General features: G+C 34.2%; 1 protein-coding gene and 1 long non-coding RNA gene across 4 annotated transcripts; both read left to right on the forward strand.

Annotated features, from left to right (window-relative positions):
- Positions 1–218: 218 nt before the first annotated feature.
- LOC110878849 lies at positions 219–3,126 on the forward strand. Its single transcript, XM_035981484.1, has 4 exons — positions 219–348; positions 627–938; positions 1,159–1,380; positions 1,466–3,126. Exons 1-4 carry the CDS (start codon positions 219–221, stop codon positions 3,124–3,126), a joined length of 2,325 nt encoding a protein of 774 aa, XP_035837377.1.
- A 7,406-nt stretch (positions 3,127–10,532) lies between these two features.
- Positions 10,533–17,844, forward strand: LOC110864952. Of its 3 annotated transcripts, XR_004868712.1 has the most exons (6): positions 10,533–10,674; positions 11,210–11,263; positions 14,031–14,200; positions 15,372–15,459; positions 17,256–17,309; positions 17,571–17,844. It is a non-coding gene; the product is annotated as an uncharacterized LOC110864952 (long non-coding RNA). The 3 variants fall into 3 exon arrangements; XR_002550185.2 differs by lacking the exon at positions 14,031–14,200; XR_002550184.1 differs by lacking the exons at positions 10,533–10,674; positions 11,210–11,263; positions 14,031–14,200; positions 15,372–15,459 and adding an exon at positions 16,577–16,720.
- The last annotated feature ends 1,057 nt before the right edge of the window (positions 17,845–18,901 follow it).

An 18,901-nucleotide genomic window follows, 5' to 3' on the forward strand; every position in this document is an offset into this window, starting at 1 on the left:
CTGATATTTTATCTCGAATTTTTAAAATAAAGCTGGATTCAATTTGTAAAGATTTGAAAGACCGTGATTTGTTTGGAAAAGCTTCTGCTGGTATGTTTATAAATTACTTTTTAAAAATAACCTTAATTATAATTACAAGGTTTTTATTTTTTTTTGTAGTTGTTTACACTATTGAGTTTCAGAAGCGAGGATTGCCTCATGCGCATATGTGCTTATTCATGGAGAATGATTACAAACTTCCAACTGTAGACCATGTTGATCAGTTTATTTCTGCAGAAATCCCTGATTTAAACCAAGACCCGGAACTATATACGCTTGTGAAAGACCATATGATTCACGGTCCATGTGGTAATGCTAGAATGAGCTCTCCATGTATGGTTGATAGAAAATGTTCAAAAGGTTTTCCCAAGAAATTTCAAGATCACTCAACCTTGGATTCTAACGGATTTCCCTTATACAGAAGAAGAGATGACGGTTCCTTCGTTTTAAAAAATAAATTCAGTTAGACAACAGAAGTGTTGTACCTTATAACAAAAAGCTTTTGAAAAGATATCAGGCGCATATAAAGGTTGAATGGTGCAACCAAGCGGCGTCAATAAAGTATTTGTTCAAGTATATTAATAAAGGTCCTGATAGAGCAACAGTTGCTGTGGTTCCGAGCAATAATGAAAACGAGCAAGCAGAAAATGATGAAATTAAAGAGTATTATGACTGTAGGTATATATCTGCGTGTGAAGCCTCTTGGAGGATTTTTTCTAATGAAGTTAATTATAGGAGTCCTTCTGTTATGCGTCTTCCTTTCCATCTTCCTGGACAACAAACAGTTTGTTTCGGTCCTGATGAAGATATTAATCAAGTGCTAAACAAACCATCTGTTAACTCATCAATGTTTTTAGCTTGGATGCAACGTAATCAAGATCCTAACGACCATGTTGCACGTACACTAACATATGTACAGTTTCCGCGTTTTTATGTGTGGGAAGCTTGACAAGCGTATATGGGTTCCGAGAATAAAGGGAAAACAATTGGAAGAATTCATTCCGTTTCTCCTTCTACCGGTGAAGCGTACTATTTAAGAATTCTTCTTAACAAAGTTAAAGGACCAACATCGTTTGATGATATTAAAACAGTTAATGGTCGAGTGTACGATACTTTTAGAGATGTTTGCTATGCGCTTGGTTTGTTTGGATGACGACTCGGAGTACATTGAGGCCATCAAAGAAGCAAATATATCAGGTAGTGCAGGTTATATTCGAAATTTATTCGCCACCATGTTACTGTCAAGCACATTATCTAGACCTGAAGTTGTCTGGGAAAGCACATGGAAGTATATGACAGATGATTTTCTGTACAGATTCTCAAAGTATCATCGTGTTTCAGGTAAAATTATAAATTTCATATTATGTTTTTGTGACAGTTACAAAAAATTACCATTAAATTTATATGTGGTTTTCATTTATCACAGGTTTATCAATTCCTGATGAGCAACTAAAGAACTATGTTTTATGCGAAATCGAGAAGTTTTTAACTCGGAATAATTCATCGCTTCGGAGATTTTTATCAATGCCTTACCCGGATACTTCATCTTTAGATAACTTTCGCTGCCGATTGATTAACGAAGAGCTTGCTTATGACAGATCAGAGTTACAAAATGTTTATCAAGGTCAGGTGAATTTGTTAACGGATGAACAACGTGCAGTATATGAAGAAATTATGAACGCAGTTCATGGAGACAATGGAGAAGTATTTTTTGTTTACGGTTATGGCGGGACCGGTAAAACATTTTTATGGAAAACATTGTCTGCTGCAATTAGGTCAAAAGGTGAGATTGTATTAAACGTTGCATCTAGCGGAATTGCATCATTGCTGTTGGAGGGAGGAAGAACGGCTCATTCTAGGTTTCATATACCTTTGAATCTTAATGAGGATTCCGTTTGTCATATAAAACCAGACGACGATGTAGCTAAATTACTACAGCAGACCAAACTCATTATATGGGATGAAGCTCCTATGGTTCATAAACATGCATTTGAGGCTTTGGATAGAACTATGCATGACATTTTCAATATATCTAATCCATCCAGGTCTGATGTTTTATTTGGAGGAAAGGTAATTGTATTTGGTGGTGATTTTAGGCAAATACTACCTGTTGTTCCAAACGGTGGACGTCAAGAAATTGTGAATGCCTCATTATGTTCTTCTTATTTGTGGAGTAAGTGTAAGTTGTTGACGTTATCTAGAAACATGAGGTTAACTGTTGGAAGACCATCATCTGAAGTTGAAGAAATCAGTAATTTTGCAAAATGGTTGTTGGATGTTGGTGAGGGAAATGTTGGTGGTTCCAATGATGGAGAAGCAATAATTGAAATACCACCTGAGCTTTTAATTGATAGCATATCTGATCCAATTTCTAGCCTGATTGATTTTGTTTATCCGTCAATTTTGGAGAATTACAATGATCGTAATTACTTTAGTACAAGAGCTATACTTGCGCCTAAGAATGAGGTTGTTCACGAGATTAACGACAGATTGTTGGCAGTATTCCCTGGTGAAGAAAAAGAGTATCTTAGTTCTGACAGTCTATGCCCTACTGAAGATGGCAATGTTGATCAGCAAAAAATATACTCCCCCGACGTGCTCAATGGTCTCAAAGTGTCTGGTTTACCAAATCATAGGTTAGTGCTTAAAGTTGGTGTTCCAGTAATGTTGTTGCGAAATATTGACCAACGAAATGGTTTGTGTAACGGTACAAGGTTAAAGGTCACAAAACTTTACAGTTGTGTTATTGAAGCTGAGATAATTTCTGGTGGTAATATTGGTTCTCGGACATTCATACCTAGAATGAATTTGGTACCTTCGGACCGAAAGATTCCTTTTGCATTCCAAAGGAGGCAATTTCCAATAACTGTATGTTTTGCAATGACGATTAACAAAAGCCAGGGACAGTCGCTATCTAAGGTTGGGTTGTACCTAAGACAACCAGTTTTCACACATGGTCAATTGTACGTAGCTTTATCCAGGGTTACAAGACGAGATGGAATCAAGTTACTAATACTTGACAATGATGGCAGGCCTACAAATAAAACAACCAATGTTGTATATAAAGAGATATTCAATGGATTGTGACTTTTTTATTTTTGTCATTTTTTGTTCATCACGTTATTTGTATCATTTTTTATTATATGCGAAGAAACTTATAACGAAGTATTTACGCATTAAAGTATATTCACATTCTTATGTATTATTGAATCAATAGTTATTTCTGGTAATAATATTGGGACATGAACTTTTATTCCAAGGATCCATATTTCTCCGTCCGACAAACTAATTACTTTCAAATTATATAAAGTAACCGATTCACATATAAACAACAATAACTTATTATGTTAATATATATACATACACATATTAATCAACAACCTTTTATAGATGATACCAACATTACTTACATTCCAAAATATGGTTTTTTTTCATGATATATAACTAAATGTCTTTAAGGTTAACCACTTACTACATTTCCATAACAAAAGTAAACATAACATCATAACCACTGATTACATGTCCAAAACAAAAGTAAACATAACATAACTTGCATAATATAGTCCTCATTTCGAGTACACAAAAAAACTTCTTCATTAGCTTAAACATTTACCTTTCAACCTGCATTAACTTGATCCACGTCTGTTAAGATCAGCAGATTTCCTTTGCTTATGAATTTGAAATGCATTTTGTCACCCAGACGAAGCCCATTCTCTTTCATGAACATTGGCCATCCTTCGATTGCATACCTCACATCATCTCCATTCTTTTGGCGCCTAACATTCATATCGACTGTTTTTCCCTTCATGCTCCTCACTTTTAACACATGCACTTTGTTTTTTAATCCGCCAATTCTTACAACATTAGCAGGCAATCTCTGCATGAATATGATAATTAACAATTAAACCAGCCTTATGAATGTTATAGTCTTACCGTTTATCAATTAGTGTTGAAAAAACATACCATTCTGTTACCTCCCTTTTGTGTAAATTCACAGCAACCATCTTTATCTACAGAATTCTTCCTTGCAACACGTTTTGGTGCAACATCTGATATCTTCAATTTACTGCCTGATATCTTTCTAATGTCTTTTTCCTAATTATTACAGAAACACATAATGTTTATAATAAAATATGTATTATATATTTTAATCTCTTTGAGTTAATCATAAGTAAATGTTGTTATACGTACCAACCGACTGCGTGTTCTTTTTCCAACTGTTGAAACGGTTTGCATTTCCACTTCTGTTCCGCATATCAGCACCTTACCTTCGTCTGCCTTACAATATCCCTCAATATGTTTTCCTTTTTTCTTAACCTGTTTACACAATTTCTTATTTTAGACATCAATGATCAAGAAGTAAAAAATAAATATGGCTATACATATTAAAAGTACTAATCATGTATTATTATGATTAAAATTCTTACATCTTCTTTTGGCAGTTGGTTTATCTCTTCTCTCATCACACTCTTTGTTTCCACGTTCGAGGCTTCTTCTCCACCAACGTTCTTACTCCCCTCATCTTTGTAACCACTTTCATTCTTCTATTTATCATACATTTATGCTTAGTAAAATCCCAAAAGCTAATTCTAATTTATATTTATATACATAAATGGATGCTTATTACCTCACACATAAACAGATCAACTGAATCATCGTCTTCACATAAAGTCTGTCATACAATAACATACGTAAGTAAGTCTGATTTCTTACTAAAGTCTTAAAATTCAGTATAAAAAACTTACAAAGTCAACGTTTTTGTAGTATGTGTGTTTAGGTATTTCCAGCATAGATTCATCATCACTTTCTTCTTTGATGTTCACATCTAACTCAACTCCTCTACGATATATCTTTATCTCAAATGTTGCGTTGTCAGTTTTCGTCAACAACAGTAAATCATCCTCTTCTATTCCAAGATCATGAAATAACTTCGGACAACCTTTTGTAAAAACATAGTTATCATTTATTTTTTCCGTCTCAACTTTCCAACTATGACCTGCTGCATTTATGTTGTAACAGTCGTTCACTGGTACGTACGAGTAACATTTTGTTACATAAGTTTCTGGAAGCACCTGAAAAGTAATGTAACATTTTATTGATATATATTTATGTAAATCATTTATATTTCAAGTATGACAAAATAAAAATTAATTAACAAATAATAGTATACTTACTATTATCTTTAAAATGTTGTAACGATTGAATGTGACAAAAGATTCACCACATATGTTTTCAACAAAGCAACTGATTTCCATACTTTTGTCCTCCATTATCCTTAATCGCAATATTGTCCTTTTTGTCAATTCAAGATCCCTTACTACATTACTCCACCCGTCGGTTATAATGGATTCACCACTTACACTTCTTAGAGAAACTGGCCAACTTCTACGACTTTCATGATTTATCATTACTTTTCTCCTTTGCCAATATTCTCCATATACATTCTTAACAAAATGAATTGGCAGCACCTGCGGTTAAATTTAGGGTTTACATAATTTTTAATACAAGTTATATATATTATTTTGTAAGCATTATACATACAAGTTTTAACGAGGATGGCTCTTCTAAGATTGCAATGCATGAGGGACTCATTTTTTAAACCTGCATAATACCAACATATGGTATAAACATTTAGTGTTGAACTTCAATCGATACATATATGTTCATATCAATAAGAAAATAACATTTTAAACAGATTTTGACACATTTTGCTGATACAATGACTATATACAACATACATATAAACAACACTAAAGCAACCTTTATCTGATCATTATATTTATATACAATATTACAAATAATTAAATGTGTCAATTATTTTTTACCAAAAATTATCCTTTTATAGTGTTTAATATGAGTTAAATATAATCTTACTTTGAATACAATTCAACAAACAAAATTCTTGATCATAAATGTAAAATGATAATCATATCTATTCAATCATCCCAATCACACTATTAACTAACAATTTTTATTCATAACAATATGATCACAATCTATCAACCAAATCAAAGTATTAACCGAAATTATATACACTCAAACACATGCAATACATATACTCCTTCATAAATACATATAACTTTCAGAGCTTTCAATTTAACAAAAACCTAACTCTGATTTCACGTCTAATTCTTCATTAATCGTTGGAAATAAACACAATTCGTGAGTTGTTTGTAATACGGATGATAAATTTAGTTGGTAAATCAGAGTAACAATCTTCTTTCAACTGATCGGAGATGAAGTCGGAAGTTACCTTTACTAATTTTTGAACCGCCGTTGATGTTTCTTGAAGATTGTGAAGAAGGTAAGCTGATTTGCAGAACTTGATATGATATATTTGTAATGATGATTTTTTACTTAAATGTTATTCTTATTTGTATTGTCCGTAAATCTTTAATAAAATAACATTTCTTTGACGGTATTTTTTGGTAACAAATATTTACTTTTATATATTTTACTCAAACTATTTAAATAGATATTGTTTTATTTATTTTAGGATATAATTTTTTTATTAGATGTTTATTATTTTTACAAGTAATTGTAAATCTGTTTATAAATATAGTTATGTACAACTGATTGTTTTTTTAATTGGTCTAAAACGTATTCGAAGTTATTTGTTACGAAACTCCAGCAACCATAAGTGTTAGAGTAATAGATTTTAAATTTGTATTGAACATCCGAAAATCATATTTCATACATACACATCATCGATCCACTTTTTTTACATTTGTTGTACGAATAATTTTTTTTTCTATATTTTAAATTCAAATTGATATGATAACAACATTCATTGTTTTGAAAAAGTAAGAAACATATCATTGTTCAATACCGCAACGTTCGCGTGTATTATCAATAGGCATCATTGATTATAATATTCTGTGGTACTAACTTTACGTTTATGTAAATTAAAATACATCATAATATTCGAACGAAGCTGTAACAAATTATTTACGTGTGAAAATATAATTTATTTTTTGTTTAGCCACCCGTGTATTACACGGGTACTTAGACTAGTAATCATAAATATAACAACCCTCCTATCCCTAAAAGTCCTAAAATATACTCTGTACGCGAAAAACAAGCCCAAAATACCGTTGTACTTATTAAAAACAAGAAAAACAAAGTTTGGCAGTCTCTCGAGGGGCGCGACCAAGACCCCTTGGTCTGTCGCGGGGGCGCGAGGACCTGTTACTTGCCGTACACCCTGCCAGCCACGTGTCCTCATCGTGTCAAGCCTACTACGTTGAGCTGCCAAGGCTACGCCCTAGTCTACCTCCGTCGCGGGCTGCGAAAGAAGAGAAGGGGGGCCGTCGCGGGCAGGCTATATATAGAGGCCTTTGGCCTCATTTCTCATCGTTCAAATTCCTTTTCTTTCTCTGTCACTATAATAACATTATTGCTCAGGAAATAATACCCACTATAAAGCGAAGCTCGGCCTCGTTGTAAGTATTATAACCCTGCTATTACCCTACACGATTGATTTAGGATTCCGTAATGCATGTTGGCTCTGCCCGACTCAGTCATTGGAATTCTGTCTCGTGTGTACACCCGATTGATCTAGGATTCCGTAATGCATGTCGGCTCTGCCCGACTCAGTCATTGGAATTCTGTCTCGAGTTGTACGGTTAATGCGATTTGGGTTATTTTACTAACACGTGTGCATTGTTTGATTTTAATAGATAATAACCAGGAGATTATCAGGAAGCTTTAGTTTTACCTAAATTTGCAATGTGAGTACATATGCTTTTCGTAAACTGTTTTTACAAAACCCAATTGTTTTAAACTATAATTAACAATGATTGAGTCTATGTATTCTTCAATTACTGCCGGTATGTTGGGGTTTTGTATACAAAATGTGAAAGACGTTACCATTGGACAAAGAGTTAGCCAATGAGTAATATGACCCATCAGTCAGGATTGACAGTACTGAACGAGTAATTGTGTAGATATAAACATTGTAAGCGCTCGCAATACTGTGAAATTATAAAAGTTGTTTTTGATTAAACTAGGATGCACTCGTCAGTATTTCTTGCTGATAAAATGTTTTTAAAACGCGTTTCAGATAACACAATGTGAAAGCCAAATAGAAGCCAACTGGAGAGCACTAAAGACTTGGAAAAGTGGTTATAAAAGTTACCTAAATAAAAAGGAGTTTTTGTTTTCAATAATTAGGGTTTATCCCTACAAATGTACTGTCAGATGAACTTGGGTTTTATCTCAAAATTTTGTTATAAAAATTTTGGTGTTTTACTCGGATAAAAACATTTCCTGACTACGGTCCTGAAGTATTCCGCTGCTAAATTAATAAACACTGATACCATTGATACTGCCCGTTCGCAGCGCCCGCTTTCAGAGTAGGGGTCGGGGGCTGCGACAATAAATGAGTTTAAATGGGAAGTGAATTAAAGAGTAAATGATGGGTTAAATGAGTATGATATATATTTTATGCATTAATAAGTTGATAAGAGATCACGTATATGAGAGAAATTTTGTAGGAAGTACAGGAGAGAATTATGACCACACATTTGTTTTGCTCAATTTAAGGAGGGAAGAGTATAATGGTCTTTTATCCTTTCAACTAGTTTCCTCCTTGATTTCAAACGGCTATAACTCTTTCATACGTTAATATTTGTTTTTAAAAAATTACATCATATTAACGAGCATTTCATTCTCTTTAATTCGAGGAACCTATTGTTATAGTGTTCTTAAAAATAATTTACAGGACTTTAAATATCCATTACGTGATTACGTGATTTTGAATACCTGGTACCCATTACGTGATTTTGAATACTCAGTACTCATTACGTGATTTTGAATACCCAGTACATGATTACGTGATTTGAATACCCTTTACGTGATTACACATTCAACATAAATCATTACGCATTCAATGTAAATTCATTACATGATTACATATTCAATTTGATTTGTTATAATTAACGTTAATACAATTATGCTTATTACGTGATTACACATTCAATAATAAGAATTTGATTGTTTATGCTTTATTACGTGGTTAAATCTCTAATATACGACATTATGTTGTTATTATTATAGGTTGGTTTGACAAATTTTTTGTATATAATTTATCCTTAATACGTGATTATACTTGAAATATTAGGTATTCCATATGAAATATTATGTATTACGTGTTTTATTTTTACGTAATCACTCAGTAGGGTTTCACATAAATACTATAATGAAAACCCGTAATCACGAAATGAGTATTTAAAATCATGTAGTCACGTAATAATATATAGGCAACTATTGTTACGTAATTACGTAATCACTTACTGGAGTTTCACATACAATACTATAATGAAATCAAGTAATCACGTAATGGGTATTCAAAATCACGTAGTCACTTACTGGGCATTTAAAATCACGTAATCAAGTAATGGGTATTCAAAATCCTGCAAACTTTTTTAAAGAAAAATATAACAATATGTTGCTTGAATTAAAAAATGAAATGCTCGTTAATACGGTGTAATTTTATAAAAAAAATACTAATGTATGAAAAAGTTATAGTCGTTTGAAAATCAAGGGAAAGTGGGTTTATGAGTCAACAATATTGGATTTCCCTATTTTACCTTCCCCCCCCCCCTTACTTGTTTCCTTTGTTTTTAGTTATCTTAATTCTATATTTGGGGACCACTTAATCTCAACCCTTATCTTGCAAATCAAGGGTCAAACTTGTTTTCTACACTTCATACCATTCTTTCCTTTTGTACAAGGATATGTGAATTCTATATCCTGTTAACTGTTTCGGTTTCGGCTACACCAGATAGAGTAAAGTGGGGTTTACAGCCATCAGCCGAATTCTCTGTTTGTGGTGTTAAGGCTATCCTTAATTCCTTCAATAGAACGCCCTCCGGATACAAGTTGGTGTGGAATAGATGGGTCAGTGGCGGAACTAGCCTGTTAAATCAGGGGTATCCTAATTTTTTTGCCGTGCAATCATACAATATTAATAAAAACAACAAGAACGAAGGTCGAAGAATGCAGCGTCTGAGTTTGAGCGAGCCGGATTGTCCTAAAACGATACGGGAGGGAGTCGATGGTTCGGTTGTTCTCACCCATATAGGCTTGAAAGTGTTGTCGGGTTGTCCTCCAAAAAGGACCGCTCGAGCGCCTATCTGACGTGTGGTGGCTTAAAACTTCGATCCACGACTCGCAAAGTGCAATCTTCTTCGGTCTACGCAACGGCTGTCATCCTCGGTTTTTTTGTGTAACGCCCCAAAATATGGTTAAGTGCTTTCATGTTTTATATAATATGCAAAAAGTAAGTTATAGTTTGTATAACCCTAGTATGAGAATAATTGTAACAAGATTAATAACTACAAGAGTATGTACTAAATTATTATGTGAGAAATAACCAAATAGAAAAGAAATAAGAGCTAATTGTAAACATTACAAATGGAAGGGGCTAAAAATGACAAGGATGAAAGGTGGTTATTGAGATAAAAAAATTAAAATAGGCACACACCCACACATCATATGTGTGTGTCGCTAGGAGATCAAGAGAAGAAGGGGAAACCCTTTCTACTTCTAAAATTCAGCAATTAAAGGAAGAAATTGAAGCTAATCACCTGCATGTTCACCCCAACCTAACCATCTTAGCATTCTTAACATAAGGTATGTTGAAATTTGCAATTTGATGATCATGAATGAAATGGGTTTTGAATAAATCCATGAGATTGTATGGAATTAGGATGAATAAGGGTTAGGAACATCTCATAGATCATGAATTGAACTTGAATTAGACTAATTTGATGGGTAAAAGTGAAAACCCATTTTTAGTAAAAGTGTTATGATATGAAACGTGAAATTTGGGGTAAATTAGTATGGTGACGTTCATATGGTAAACTTATAATGAATCATTGTTAAGAGAATTCAAGCTAGGATGATGGTTGTATGATGTTTTGACTAAATTTGATATTGTTAATGTTATTGACATGAATGGGTTATAATATGCATAAGATACTTGTACTCTATGCTAAATTATTACTACGCACGCCAAGTGTTTGCTAAAATGCTTGAATGAAACGGTTATAGGATTTTACAATGTTAAATGGTTAGAATTGAGAAATTGTTGTGTGTTGATGAAAATAAGTTGATAATGGAATGAAAAGAATGACATGGGCTTAAAGTATGTAATTTTGGATTGTAGGGATTAAAGAAGAAAGCTCAAGTCATTCCGGAACGCAAACAAACCACAACAAAGGTAAGTTTTCTCGCTTACGAAATGTTATTAGTATGCACTATTATAAATAATATATTTGTACATGTTGAGATCGTATACTTGTAATGAGTTAGTTAAGGACGAAATGTGATAAGAATGTGAATTGAGTTAGTGGAAGTGATTATGTATCAAGTTAAGAAATTCGTGTTTGGAAGAAGGTTTATACGCTCTTCGAAGTTGACTAGTAAATGGATGTTGAATAAACTTGTATTTTAAATTGTCTAATGGAACGGTTGTATGTAGGTAAAGGAACTTGTTAGCGGCGCTACTTGGATCGAACACACTCATGATGCACGCTTCCGAGAAGATCCTAGTTTGGTTTAAATTTTTTTTTTGGGTTAAACGTTTTTGTTAAAACGGGTCTTTTGTATGTAAGTTAACCCGGTAGTGGTTAGATGTTAACTTGTAGTTAAAGACTGGGTTAATAACTTGTAAAACATGTATGGTATGAACCCTTTTATAACTATTTTACTTAGTTAAAATGAAGTTGAATGCAGAATTTTGCTTATAAAATTATTCGACCCGCTTGGTATTTTTGTCTAATGAAGTTCGTTTGTCCCTTTTCAAAGTTTAGACCTTACAAGTTGGTATCAGAGCTGAGGTTTGAGGGATTCAAGTATTGGAATTATAATGCTTGGACTCAAACCGAAAGCTCGGATGAAGGTGTGTTCGTTCCGAAGCGCTATACAAGTAAGTAATATAGTAATTTCGATTTATGTTTTTAGTTGGAAACGGGAATTGGTTATGGTTAATTTACTAGTATAACCTGGGTTGGAACGTTACGGGATGTTATGGAAGGGTTCGGGACTGCACAAGACCGTTTCGGGTTGAGTAAAGGCCTGAAAATGGAATTTTTAAGCAAATCAGCGCCTGCAAAACGTAGAGACCGTCGGCGACGCACATATGTGCCGTCGGCGACGACATCCTTCCACCCGATGCCCAAACTCCCTGTCTACGGACAATGGCAGCGACGCAACTATTCAGAAGCCGTCGGCGACGCACATATGTGCCGTCGGCGACGGCACCTCCTGAACCACTTTTCTGATTTGCTTGTTTTGTTATGCCAGACCCTTTTAATTTAGTTCTAGCCTTCGTTAAACGCTAGGAACACCTTAAATTAATTACGAAACAAAGAAATTCTAGATGACTAGCATGTTTTAATGACGAAAGTGTGAAAGAATAGGAAATTATGTACACAAGCAAATGAAGTAAGTAACGCATTTAGAATGTTCGTAAAGAAAGATTAGATGAGTCTATGACTTATGAGAAAGAATTATTAAGAGTGATTGATGCATGAAAGATAGGAAGAATGAATGTAACAATGATTAATATGAACGTTTAATTGTAGATGAATGTAGCCTCACCAAGACCCCGAAAAGTGATAAGGACGAATAAAAAGTCATGTGACTCGAATTGTGCTATGATAATATGTCTCGGGAACATAAAATTTCAGAAAGAGGGATACGAATGTATGTAATAATAAGTCCTTTGACTTATTTATGGCACGTAGATGATTCGTGATCGTTTTGACCATTTTATAGAACGAACGGAAGGAAAGTTATGAAATTTAGAATGATAGAATGAATTAAGTATGCTGAAAGAGGGATGATAAAGTATGCGTAAGAATGAAATTTTAAATTGAATAAGTAAGAAATGGTATTGATCTAGAATGTTTTCAAATGTAGACAAGAATGTGTGATTAATATAAGAAGTATATAACATTCGTGAGACCATGATAATTACCACTAGTATGTCGGGTAGAATCGGGAAGTAGGTTGACGAATGGATAAAAGGAGTTGCAAGACTCTTAAGAAAATGTGAGTATTCTATAAGAATGAAAGATTTGAATCCGTAGGTAAGTACGAACCAAACATATAAGAACGAAAGGTATGAATGAAAAGTATGAATCTGTGGGTGAGTACGGATCAAACTTATAAGAATGAAAAAGTTTGAATCCGTATTTGATATACGGATTAAACTTATAAGAATGGAGTATAATAGTGAAAGGTAAAATCCGTAAGCAAATACAGATCGAACATATAAGAGTCAGAAGTAAGAATGAAGAGACTTGAATCCATAAGTATCTGCGAACCAGCCACGTAAGAAGAACAAAAGTTCAAATCCATAAACAAAGTGGGAATGAGTAAGAATGAGGGAAGGAATGTGTTTCTTCCTCCTACTAAGGTAGGTGTAAATATTGTAAGTAAGTGGTGTCGGTAGCCTTGTCGAGTCAGGTGGGTCACTTGACTAACATGATGCATAGATACATATGATGCACTTATGAGTAAGTGAGGGATAAGTTGCGTTTAAAAAAAAAGGAATAAACTTCTTAACCTATCTAGAAATATATTGATGGTTCGACCTTGTTAAAGTCGAACGGGTTATTTGGGTAAGTGTAAGACCGATGACAATATGATGGCAAGGGAGATGAAGCTAATTGTCACATAAACAAAATTCATAAGAAACATAATAGAAGACGACTCATGTGAGTCGGGGTGAAGGACGGACTACGACCCGGAGAATGGCATAAGTATGGGTAAGGAAGAAAAGTTGTCCGCGAATTTCTAAAACGATGAAATGATGTTTTATTAGTGTGTTTGAATTAAAAGTAAGTGCAACACATGACCCAATATATGTATACAAAAAAAAGAGAGAGAATTTAGAAAGGGCTAGTATGTAAACAAGATGAATTGATAAATATCATGTTTGAAGGAAAACTGAATGAAATGTGCTAACGCTTAATTTGTAGATGAGAATGGTCGAACTCTTGGCATGATAAAACTAGTAGAGTTGGTGAAAAGATGCACATGAGCGGAAGCTCATCACATGGATGGACGGGGTCAATCTAGTTTTTGACACGCGCTCCCGAAGGGGGTGGGCTGAATCGGGACACGAATCGTTGTTCATGTAAATAATAAGGTTAGTAAAGTATTTGACTTATGAATGTTAAATAGAAAGTTACGGACGGAATAATGTTTCCATACGAACAAATGTCAACACAAGTATGACGTGGTTGGAAGGTTTGACCTTTAGAGGTCAAGAAAAGAACGAAATTCTTAGTTCAAACTCTATGTCATTAATCAAGGCGTAGGCGTGCATAGCAAGTAATGATAAAAAAAATAGAGAGGAATAATGAACGGGCAAATCATGGTGACCTGAATGAAATTATATGGAGATTAACCTAGGAATGTACTTTATATCATGTAACAGTAACAAACCTAAAACAACGTTAAACTCTCGAGACAAGTACGAATGACTAAGAAGGAAATAATGGTTGGGTTGTGATAACTATATCAATGATGAAATGTTTAAGAGAAGTTAGGATGTGAGATTGTATGGAAGACTTGACATATATGAATGAAATATGATAATGATGTAATTAGTAATAGACGAACTTGAAGAATGTGCTATAAATGGAACTCGTACAAGAATTCGGGTCAAATGTATGTTTGGAAAGGATTAAGCGTTAGGGGGTTGTACATTGTACTCGAATGAGTGATACTCGTCATGTATTATATTAATTACTTAATTTGCAATTAAGAAGTGAATATGTGCTAAAAGTAAAACAGATGAATTTGCTAGTAAATGATGATGTTATGATTATATTAATTGACTAACCTTGTATGTGGTTGTCAAATGTAAGATAATGAAAGTATTAGCATGTGTAAAATGGATTATGTGTATTGTGTATGTAACTAGAAGATTACATGGTAGTATGTATTTCACTAAATGGGTTCGAAATGTTTATGGTGTCATTAGCATTACCGACTACATCGATATGGACATATGTTCCTAAGTCAGAAGTTTACATACTTGATCGTTGACTTTTCAGAAAAGTCAACGAATATGAGAATAGTATGATTAGAAATCCTAATATGATTGTAAGAACAGAAGAACTGAATGATGCATGATGGATCCTTGTATGTTACACTTGATGATATGTTAAATTTGCGTGAATTTAGAATGATGCATTGTTGAATCTATGCCTTGTGCTTGTTACATATGATAAGTGAAAATGCGAGATATGAACTTGATATGATTGGTGATATACAAAATCTTGTATGAGAATGTGAATGTGGCGACATGTAAGGATAAGCATCATGACAAGATGACACAAGCACAGAAAGCAAATGGGTCAAAAGGAGGCGAGGAAGCGATCACGAATACGGACGCCTAATGTAAGTGACTATCGATCTCGCTTCTTATTTTGTTTAGATAAAGTTATCTATATTTGAATAATTGAAATCAAGTAAGGATGTACAAAGGTATGGAATGAATTGAGAACTTGAATAATGATTTATTTCACGTATTAGAACCCTCGGGACACACGATTAGTGAATAGAAGGAATAAAACGCAAAATCAGCGTCTAAGCTGCAGAGGAGGCGTCTTTGACCCCTGCCCTATTTTAGCTGACGCCTTATCTTCCGGACTATGCGGGTCTGATACCGGAAACCCATTTTTCACGTTTTCTCACCTTTCCTTGCTTCCAAGGCCCCGATAAGCTTCCCAAAAGTATCCCAAGCCTATTATAAAGTTTTATGAGGTACATGTAAGAACGGAACTTTAGGAGGGCAGGTACGAAAATGTGTCATGTATGTTGATATGTTTTCTTTATGGACATGGCTAAGTTTTAATAAGTAAAACTTATAAGGACACTATGGATATGTAAAGTGTCGGAACTAGTTTATGGTAACATGCTAATAAAATAGTAGGGTGTCCTAAGGAAAATTAAGTGAATGTGTATGCACGGGATGTAATTTAATGTGTAAATCGAAATGGAATGCAGTAAGACATGACTGTACGCGTAGACTAGTATATACAAGAATCATACGCATAGATGTTCGATTAGCAATTCTTTAAGCTCATTGAAAGCATGTAAATTATACGTAAGAGTTTGAGTAGTAAGGTATGTATGTTCGTAGTAGGACTATTTAAGCCCAACAGACTTGGACTACGTGATGTGTACGTATGTTAATAAACAGTATGTATTCAGGTTTCGGGGACGAACCCTCCTTTAAGGGGGGTGGACTTGTAACGCCCCAAAATATGGTTAAGTGCTTTCATGTTTTATATAATATGCAAAAAGTAAGTTATAGTTTGTATAACCCTAGTATGAGAATAATTGTAACAAGATTAATAACTACAAGAGTATGTACTAAATTATTATGTGAGAAATAACCAAATAGAAAAGAAATAAGAGCTAATTGTAAACATTACAAATGGAAGGGGCTAAAAATGACAAGGATGAAAGGTGGTTATTGAGATAAAAAAATTAAAATAGGCACACACCCACACATCATATGTATGTGTCGCCAGGAGATCAAGAGAAGAAGGGGAAACCCTTTCTACTTCTAAAATTCAGCAATTAAAGGAAGAAATTGAAGCTAATCACCTGCATGTTCACCCCAACCTAACCATCTTAGCATTCTTAACATAAGGTATGTTGAAATTTGCAATTTGATGATCATGAATGAAATGGGTTTTGAATAAATCCATGAGATTGTATGGAATTAGGATGAATAAGGGTTAGGAACATCTCATAGATCATGAATTGAACTTGAATTAGACTAATTTGATGGGTAAAAGTGAAAACCCATTTTTAGTAAAAGTGTTATGATATGAAACATGAAATTTGGGGTAAATTAGTATGGTGACGTTCATATGGTAAACTTATAATGAATCATTGTTAAGAGAATTCAAGCTAGGATGATGGTTGTATGATGTTTTGACTAAATTTGATATTGTTAATGTTATTGACATGAATGGGTTATAATATGCATAAGATACTTGTACTCTATGCTAAATTATTACTACGCACGCCAAGTGTTTGCTAAAATGCTTGAATGAAACGGTTATAGGATTTTACAATGTTAAATGGTTAGAATTGAGAAATTGTTGTGTGTTGATGAAAATAAGTTGATAATGGAATGAAAAGAATGACATGGGCTTAAAGTATGTAATTTTGGATTGTAGGGATTAAAGAAGAAAGCTCAAGTCATTCCGGAACGCAAACAAACCACAACAAAGGTAAGTTTTCTCGCTTACGAAATGTTATTAGTATGCACTATTATAAATAATATCTTTGTACATGTTGAGATCGTATACTTGTAATGAGTTAGTTAAGGACGAAATGTGATAAGAATGTGAATTGAGTTAGTGGAAGTGATTATGTATCAAGTTAAGAAATTCGTGTTTGGAAGAAGGTTTATACGCTCTTCGAAGTTGACTAGTAAATGGATGTTGAATAAACTTGTATTTTAAATTGTCTAATGGAACGGTTGTATGTAGGTAAAGGAACTTGTTAGCGGCGCTACTTGGATCGAACACACTCATGATGCACGCTTCCGCGAAGATCCTAGTTTGGTTTAAATTTTTTTTTTTGGGTTAAACGTTTTTGTTAAAACGGGTCTTTTGTATGTAAGTTAACCCGGTAGTGGTTAGATGTTAACTTGTAGTTAAAGACTGGGTTAATAACTTGTAAAACATGTATGGTATGAACCCTTTTATAACTATTTTACTTAGTTAAAATGAAGTTGAATGCAGAATTTTGCTTATAAAATTATTCGACCCGTTTGGTATTTTTGTCTAATGAAGTTCGTTTGTCCCTTTTCAAAGTTTAGACCTTACATTTTGGGTGAAGTGGAACGGCATTGAGGGTTTGTATAAATTTAGGTGAAGTGGTGGAGTTTGTAATTTAAAAATGAAGAAGTGGGTTGTATTTATAGTGTAAAATTAGAACTTTTAAAAAAGGTAAGTTTTTTTTAAAATTTTAAAAGTTAACCGTTGGGGTTAAACGACTAACATCCACGTCCATTAACCACGTGCCACGTCGATACCAAAAACTCTTCTACGCCGGTGGAGATTCCCCGGCCTAATCAATAACGCCGTGGTAATACCGTGGACGAGACGGTGTGAACGGCGTTGAGCAGCAACACCGCCATTTTTGAACGCCCAAACAGTTTGGTCTTAGGGGTATCCTTATATTAATTTAGGGATATCCTTTGTATAAAACTGAAAAAATTTAAAAAATACACTACGAATGTGGACTTGAGCCGTAGCCCGTGCTACGGATAATATCATATTGGTTCCGCCCCTGAGATGGGTTCCGAAAAAAGTGGGGTTTATCACATGGCGGGCGGAGAAGGAGCGGCTCCCTACCAGGTCTGCCCTTTTGGCTAGAAACATCCAGGTTAACTCGAACATGTGTGCTTTGTGCGGAGAGTATGCCGAGACGAGTGATCATTTGTCGTATCTTGCTTTTTTACACAAACAATTTGATCACTAGTCTCTCAGTGGTGCACAACTCCCCAATTCTTTGCATTTAGTTTGAAAGATATTTTGGATTTGCACCTGCATATGGCAGGTTCAAGGAAAAAGAAAAAAAGCCTTCAACGCAATCATACACGTTACAGTTTGGAGCATTTGGGCGGCGCGAAATGAGTTGGTTTTCAATGGTAAATACCCGACAGTGACAAGCATTTTGGAGGAAATAAAGGCTATGAGCTACTTTTGGGTTAAGAATCGCTCAAAAGGAATCGGGCATAACTCTGGAGAAATGGAGGAGTTTCGATGTTTTTGTCTAATGTAACTGCGGTTTGCTGGGTTGTTTTTTAGTTTTC

The sequence above is a fragment of the Helianthus annuus genome, chromosome 1 (genome assembly GCF_002127325.2).
Source record: "Helianthus annuus cultivar XRQ/B chromosome 1, HanXRQr2.0-SUNRISE, whole genome shotgun sequence".
NCBI lineage: Eukaryota > Viridiplantae > Streptophyta > Magnoliopsida > Asterales > Asteraceae > Helianthus > Helianthus annuus.